Source organism: Cinclus cinclus, chromosome 30 (genome assembly GCF_963662255.1).
Source record: "Cinclus cinclus chromosome 30, bCinCin1.1, whole genome shotgun sequence".
Lineage (NCBI taxonomy): Eukaryota > Metazoa > Chordata > Aves > Passeriformes > Cinclidae > Cinclus > Cinclus cinclus.
Window position 1 is genome coordinate 1,491,497 of NC_085075.1, and position 7,328 is coordinate 1,498,824.

Here is a 7,328-nt window from a genome sequence, read left to right on the forward strand (position 1 = left end):
TAGCAGGAAAGAACAGATGGTGGCATTGGGAGGAACCCCTGGAGGGACTGCTGGAGTGAGATGGGGACACGACTGGAAATGGGGTGACACGGGACAGGGGTGGGGAGACGGGATGGGGCAGGGAAGGGTCTGGGAGCGGGGGTGACCAGGATGGCCTGGGGACACTGGGGACAGGGCAGCCATCAAGGGCATGGGGAGAGGGGACAGTGGGATGGGGCAGGGGATACCAGGACTGCGCTCTGCTGCGCTGGGAAGGAGGAAGGAGACACGGGAATGGACAAGGACCCCTGGGGACTGGCTTGGGGACACCAGAGATGGAGCAGGGGGACGTTAGGACCCACCCGCTGACACCGGCATTCGGCCGGCGACAATGGGGACACCGGGATGGAGGAGGGGAAAGGGCGACGCGGCAGGGGACATCAAGGGACGTGAGGAGACCCCGGGATGGTGAAGGGACAGGTCAAGGGATGACAGGGACCTCCCAGGGGACACTGGAATATAGGATGGGACACGGGGATGGGGCAGGGGACACCGGGGGACATTGAGGGACAGCGGACCCTCCCCGTGACCGCGTGCCCGGACAGAGCGCGAGTCTTGGGCGGAGCCCCATCACGGGCGGAGGGGCGCGGCTTAACGGCACCGGCCAATCAGGTTCGGGGGGCACGATTCAGCCCCGCCCCTTCCACGATGGCAGCGCCGGGGAGCCACGTGGGGACCGGGGGGGGACGGGAGACGGAGGAAGAGAACGGGGAAGGGGAGGAGGAAGAGGAGCAAGAAGGAGAAGCAGAAGCGGCGCTGCGGGCCGTGTTCCCCCGCGACCCCGCGCTGTTCGCCGAGTTCTTCCCGGAGCGGCGGCGGTTCCAGCTGTGCGGACGCGTCCTGCGCATCGCGGAGCACCACGGGCCGCGGCTCGGGCCCGCCGGGGCCGTCTGGGAGGCGGTGAGTGGCACCGGGGGGGGAGGGGGGAGGCACAGGGGAAGATCCGAGGTCGCAGGAGCTGTAGGTGACATCCCCGGGGACACCGAGTTCTGGGGAGGTGCCGGGAAACAGCGGGTGATGGGGAAAGCCGGGGGACCTGAGGGTACGGGGATATCGGGGACACCCGGAGAGGGGAGGTGACATCCCGGGGGTGGCAGGAGGGATGGGCGGTAGGGGACCCCGAGAGAACGGGGGTACCGGAGGGGTGAGGAGGGTCCCGGGGGCAACGGGAGCGTTTGGACATCGCGGTGGGCACGGGGATTGATGCGTGACGGGGCAGGGGCGGGTACCGAGTAATGGGATGAACTTCGAGAGAATGGGAAACACCGGATGGGGTGGGGGCACCGGGAACACTGGGAATGGGCACCCTGAGAAGATGGGGCTACTGGGGTGGGGTCATCCTGGGCATCCTGGGGCGGTGGTGGCCACTCCGGGGAGCACCGGGGTGGTGATGGGGGCATGGGGGGATCATTGGGGTTGGGGATGACCCTGGGGTGGGGGGCAGGAAGAAAGAGTGCAGGGGCCCTGGGGTTGAGGGGTGTCATTAAAGATCTGCGGTGGGGGGAAAGGATCCCCTTAGGAGGGGATCAGGTCAGGGCAGGTCTGTGGGCCGGGTTCCTCCTCCCAGTGCCCCACGCCAGCCCCCTCGCTTTGTGCCCCCCAGGCCCTGTCCCTGTGCCGGTTCCTGGGCGAGCAGAACCTGGAGCTGGCGGGGAGGCGGGTTCTGGAGCTGGGGGCCGGTACCGGCATCGTGGGAATCTTCGCTGCCATGCTGGGTGCGGGGGTGCGCAAGGGCTGGGCCTGGTGCAGGGAGCACTCGGGGAGTTGAGGGGACACTTATGGGGTTGGGGGGGACACCCATGTGGTTGGGGCTGCACCTGTGAAAAGGGTGTGGATACTTGTGGGGCTGAAGAGGAGCACCCCTGGGTTGGGGGCACACCATTGCAGGGAATCCCCATTTCCCTGCCCAGCACAGAACAGGAAACTGGTGTGAGCAGTTTAATAGAATCTAGGGGGAGGGTCCATGGGTGGTTAACCCCCCTTTTGACTCGAGGTTTAGTGGGGTCGGGGAGGGTTTGGGGAGGTCCAGTGGGGGTTATCCTTACTCTGATTCGGAGTTTTTTGGGATGTGGGGGGGGGGGGGGGTTTACTGGGCATTTGGGATGATGGGTCAGACTGTGGTGACCCACACATCGACCCACGGTAAGTTGGGGTCGGGGGGTTTACCTAGGGGATCGTGTCTCCTGATGGCCGCACTGCCGGTGCAGGGGCAGAGGTGACACTCACGGACCGGCCGCCGGCGCTGCCGCAGCTGCGGGAAAACGTGCGGCGAAACTTCCCGGGGGGCACGGGGGGACCGCGGGTGCGGGCGCTGCGCTGGGGGCGGGACCAGCGCCGCTTCGCCCCCAAATTCCACCTCATCCTGGGTTCCGACATCGTGTACGACCCCAGCGCCTTCGCCCCGCTCCTAGGCACCCTCCGACACCTCGTGGTCGCCCCCGCCCAGGCGCTGCTCAGCGCCCGCCTGCGGGGCGGAGATGCCGGCACCTCCCGCTTTTTCCGCCAGATGTTGCCCCCGTTTTTTCGGGTGCAGCTGCTGCGGCGGGAGCCGGAGGAGGACATCGAGATCTACGCGGTGACCCCGCTGAATCAGGGCAGGGGGGCGCAGCCCATCCTGGGGTCTCTTACGGTGGGCTGGGGGGATCCGGAGGGGGATTAAATGCTCCCGAGGGGGCCTCACTTCAGCCGGCTGTGTGTGATTTTAGGGGGGCAGAAGGGGGATTTGGGGCGGGGGATCCAGTCGGGGGGGGGGCTGTCCGGTGCGGGGTGGGGGAGGCGGTTGCAGACGGCGGGGGAGGGGGGGAGTGGTTCTGTCAGGGTCGGGGAGCGGGATTCTTTAAGGATGGGGGGGTCTCTCGGCTGCAGAGGGCTTCGAGCCGCACAGTTCCAACTCCCCCTCCCCAAAATCCCCTAGCCAATCCCGCGCCTCCGTCGCGCAAGTGCTAACATCACACACGCGCAGCCAATCGTGTGCCCTCGCTCTGACCCTTCCCAGCGCCCGTAGCGGGGCCGTGACGTCACACTGGGTCGTGACGTCAGGCGGCGCGCCGCGGGCAGGCCGGGATGCAGCGCGCGGCGCTGGGCGCGCTCGGGGGGGCGGCGCGGGTGAGCGGGGACTCCCCCGGGACCCCCCAGCCCCGGGTTTTCCCCCTCCCTCCCCCCCCAGGACTATCCCCGAGCAGGCCACGCCACCGCTCTGCGCTCTCTCACCCCCGCTCCGGTGCCACCCCATGACCTCCCCATACCGGGACACTCTCCAGGCTCCCCGCGCCAACCGGGGCCTCCCCGTACCCATCCCCCATCCCGGGATCCCCCATTCCGCACCCACCGGGACCCCCAACCCCTCGGGGCCCCTCTTCAGGCCCGGCTCTGGGAGAGCCAGTGCCGCTGACGCCCGCATCCCCTGCAGGCCTCCCCGGGCCGCTGGTTCAGCGCGGCCCCCCCGGCACTGCGGGACCTGCGGGAGCTGCGGGCGCGCACGGGGCAGCCGGTGATGCGCTGCCGGGAGGCGCTGGAGCGGGCGGGGGGCGACCTGCGGCAGGTGCGGGGGTAGGGGTACCTTGGGAAAGGGCGGGGGAGGGGGGGGAGCAAGAACCAGGGGGTTACTGGTGGTAGGGGCGGCAGCAGTGGGAACTGGGGGGACCTGGGCGGGGGGAGGGGGACTCGGGGGGCGGCCAAAAGGGGCAACGGGGTGGGGGACACAAAACCCAGGGGGAGAATGAGGACGTGGGGGAGGGGATGTGGCGTTGGCGGCGGGGGATGAGCAGGATGAAAAGGGGGCGGGGGGGACTCTGCGGGTCACAGGGTGTCTTTGGGGCAGCTGGAGCAAAGCAGAGCCGTCCCTGGGCGGGAGGGCTGCGGAGTTGGGTCTGGTCTGTGTCCTCCCCGTGTCCCTCAGGCCGAGAGGCAGTGATGGGGGACACTGGGATGACCCTGTCCCTTCCCATTTGGCCCCCCCAGGCCGAGGCGTGGCTCGAGGCTGAGTCGCGCCGCCGGGGCTGGGCCCGAGCTGCGGCCCCCGGGGCTCACCGGGCACGGGAGGGGCTCGTGGGGGTCCTGAGCGAGGGCTCGGCCGCCGTCATGGTGGAGGTGAGTGACGGGGTTTGGGGAGATCCCAGTTTCCCCGGGGGGGTCTCCATGTCCCCAGGGTCACTGTGTTCCCCACAGGTGAATTGCGAGACGGATTTCGTGGCACGGACCCCTGACTTCCAGCAACTTGTGGAGATGGCAGCCAAAGGGGTTCTGGGGCACTGCCAGGGGGCCTCAGGCACCAAGGTGGGGGGCTAGAGGGTGGGATGCCAGGGGGTTATCAGATGTCAGGATTGCTTTGGAGTTATGAGCAGTTTTGGGGTGTTAGGGGTGTCTAGGGAATTGGGGTGGCACAGAGGGTGTGGGATGTTGGGGTGCCAGGGGTGTTAGGGGAGGTTTTGGGGGTGCCAGGAGCGTTGGGGTGCTAGGGCAGGGTTTGGGAGTTCTGGGGTGCCTCTCTGACCTCTCTCCTCAGCACCTGCTGCGAGAAGATGAACTGGCCCAGCTGCGTGCAGGGGATGGGGGGGACCTGTTGAGTGACCACTTGGCACTGGCTATGGGTGAGTGGGGACCCCTGGCTTCTCCCGTACATCCCAGTATGGCCAATGCCCCTCCTGTGCCCATTCCACGCTTCTCCCAGTATTCCTCTGACTCTGTTCAATGCCCCATTTTGTGCCCAGCATGTGTCTCGCCACTCCGAGTCTGCCCAATGCCCTTTCTGTGCACATCCCAGACTGCTTCCTTTATGTCCCAAGTCCCCTTAATCCCAGACCCAAGTGATGCCAAATAACCACCCAGTGCCCTAAAAATCTGACAGTCCCAGCGCCACCAGTCCCTATCCCTGTCCTGGCACTGGGAAGGGCAGAATTCCTGGGGTGGTTCCTGGGGGAGCTCTGGGCTGGGGGGGGAGGGTGGTCCAGGACCTTTTTCAGGGAGTTGTGCTCTCTGTGAGGGGCTTGTGATCACTCCCCCCCACCAATTTTTGGTGGTGCTGGTCATGACCCTCACCCCTCTGTCCCCTCCAGGCCGCCTGGGTGAGCGCCTGGCCCTGCGCCGGGCTGGCTGGCTCCGGGCCCCCGGTGGCTTCGTGGCCACCTACGCTCATGGCTGGGTGCCCCCAGGGCCCCCCGTGGCCATGGGCACCTATGGGGCCCTGGTGGCCTGTGGGGGGCCAGGCCCGGGGCCCCTCCCACCCGAGCTGCAGGAGTTGGGGCGCAGGGTGGCCCAGCACGTGGTGGGAATGGCTCCCACTGCCCTGGGGACCCCCGAGGATGAGCTGGGGGGTGACACAGAGACACGGCTGCTGGCACAGGGGTCCCTCCTGGAGCCGGGGGTCCCCCTGGGCCGGTACCTGCGGGAGCGAGGGGGCCTCCAGGTCTGGGACTTCCTGCGCTTCCAGTGCGGGGAGGAGGTCCCCGAGGAGTCCCCCCTGGAGCCCTCGGCCCCCCCAGCCTGAAGGACATGGCTCAGGGGGTTCAGCCCCTTGCTGTGCCCCCTGGGGACACTCACACACACACCGCACCCCACCTCCCACGCCAGGCTGGGGGCAGTGCAAGCCTCTCCCACAGTTTGGGGGGATGAGGCTGAATAAAGATGCAGAAGAACCAGCCCAGGTGTTTTGTTGGGAAGAGAAGGGGGAACCCAACATCTTTTTCCCTGCCCATCCCCCAAGGAATGGTCCCCAAGCCTCCCTGCACCCCCAACCATCTCCTGCCCCCTCTGAGCTCCCCCAGGAGTCCCTGCTCTCCTGCAGGTTTTAATGGCAAATCCATACAAAAAGGGACTCATCTGACCCCAAAGAGCCAGAACCTCAATGTGGGGGGACAGGAATGGGGGGCACGACTGGGCCCAGGGTTGGGGCTGTGGGAGCACCCCCATCCCACTCCTGACACTCCCTGGGGTGGGTGCTGGGGGGTCACAAGGGACATGGGGGGGGGGGTGGTTTGACAGAGGGATGAGGGACAAGGGAACAGCTGGGGACAAGGGAACAGGTGGCTGGGGGGGATCACAAGTGGGGCTGGCAGGATCTGGGGTGAAAAGCTGGGGAGACGCCGGTGGCCGAGGACAGCCGCTCCTGTCCCCCCTCCCACGGGACTGCCCCCCCAGCGTGTTTCCCCCCCCCCCCCTCCGTGACGTCACCAGCCGCCTCCCGGGACAAGTAACCGGGAACAGGCCGGGCTGGAACAGCCTATCCTGGATTACTTGAACCGGGCTGCGACCGCCGAAGCCCCCCCGGACTCCTCCTTCCCTCGCGGGTCCCTCTGTCCCACGGCCGGTCCCGCTGTCACCGCCCGTTCACAGAGTCCCCGGGGGCAGGGACCTCCCCTTTCCCCCGGCAGCCCCTCCGGGAGCGGCGGGGAGCACGGAGGCGTCCCGGGGAGGATGGGGGTGGGGACATCAACAGCGACCGGGACACACGGGGGAGGGGGGGGACACACGCGCCAGGCCCTCCGGGTGCCCGCCTCCCCCCACCCGGGGGGCTCAGCCCCGCCCCCCCCCCCCCCCGTACCTGCCGATCCCGCCGCCGTCGGGCCCGGGGGGGAGGGGAGGGGCGGGGGAGGGGCGGGGGGGCCGCACGCGCCCACCGGAGGGAACGGGGCCGCGGCGGTTTCGAGGCGCCCCCGCACCGGGGAAGGGGAGGGCCGCGGCCCGGGGTTTGGGTACGGACGTTCGGGGGGCGGAGCCCGGGTGGCCTTGAAACGGGCGGCGGGCGCTGATTGGTCGAGCTGGGAAGGGGCGTGGGCCAGGCAGTGTTTACATCGCGCGGATGCGCGATGAGGGGCGGGGCTTTCTCTAAGCCACGCCCTCATTAAAGAGTGGGGTTTTTAAAACCACGCCCATTGTATTGAGGGGGCGTGGTCTGGGCGGGGCTCCCTCCAACCCTGCGCTAAATATTGTGAAATTAATTTTATTAAGTAAGACGGAAAATCCCTTTCCCCGTTGGATTTATTCGCGGGAACCCCAAATTTCTCCCGTTTCAACCCCCAATTCTTCATTTTTTCATCCAGTTCCACCTAATTCACCTAAAATTCCTCCCGCTTCATACGAATTCCTTTGGTTTCTCCAAAATTCCTAGTTCCCCCAAAATAAATCCTGCCTTTTTCACCTCAAAATTCCTCTTATTTCACCCCAATTTCCTCTTACTTCACCCAAACTCCTCCGGTTTTCCCTCAGTTTTCCATAAAGGAAATGTCTTCTTGGGTTTTGGGGTTACTTTTAAAGGAAAATCTGTAGGGGGAAAAAAAAAAGAGAGAGCAACC

General features: G+C 66.7%; 2 protein-coding genes across 5 annotated transcripts; both read left to right on the plus strand.

Moving 5' to 3' along the window:
* Positions 1-498: 498 nt before the first annotated feature.
* Positions 499-2,715, plus strand: EEF1AKMT3 (EEF1A lysine methyltransferase 3). Its single transcript, XM_062511010.1, has 3 exons — positions 499-939; positions 1,643-1,754; positions 2,247-2,715. The coding sequence occupies exons 1-3, from the start codon at positions 517-519 to the stop codon at positions 2,696-2,698; spliced, it is 987 nt and encodes a 328-aa protein (XP_062366994.1). The 5' UTR covers positions 499-516; the 3' UTR covers positions 2,699-2,715.
* Positions 2,716-3,087: 372 nt separating this feature from the next.
* TSFM (Ts translation elongation factor, mitochondrial) lies at positions 3,088-5,675 on the plus strand. Of its 4 annotated transcripts, XM_062511004.1 has the most exons (6): positions 3,088-3,144; positions 3,449-3,580; positions 4,000-4,128; positions 4,207-4,314; positions 4,544-4,628; positions 5,094-5,675. In XM_062511004.1, exons 1-6 carry the CDS (start codon positions 3,103-3,105, stop codon positions 5,522-5,524), a joined length of 927 nt encoding a protein of 308 aa, XP_062366988.1. In that variant the 5' UTR covers positions 3,088-3,102; the 3' UTR covers positions 5,525-5,675. The 4 variants fall into 4 exon arrangements, with proteins under 4 accessions (XP_062366988.1, XP_062366985.1, XP_062366984.1 ...); XM_062511001.1 differs by having other exon boundaries at positions 4,000-4,314; XM_062511002.1 differs by lacking the exons at positions 3,088-3,144; positions 3,449-3,580 and having other exon boundaries at positions 3,765-4,128.
* The last annotated feature ends 1,653 nt before the right edge of the window (positions 5,676-7,328 follow it).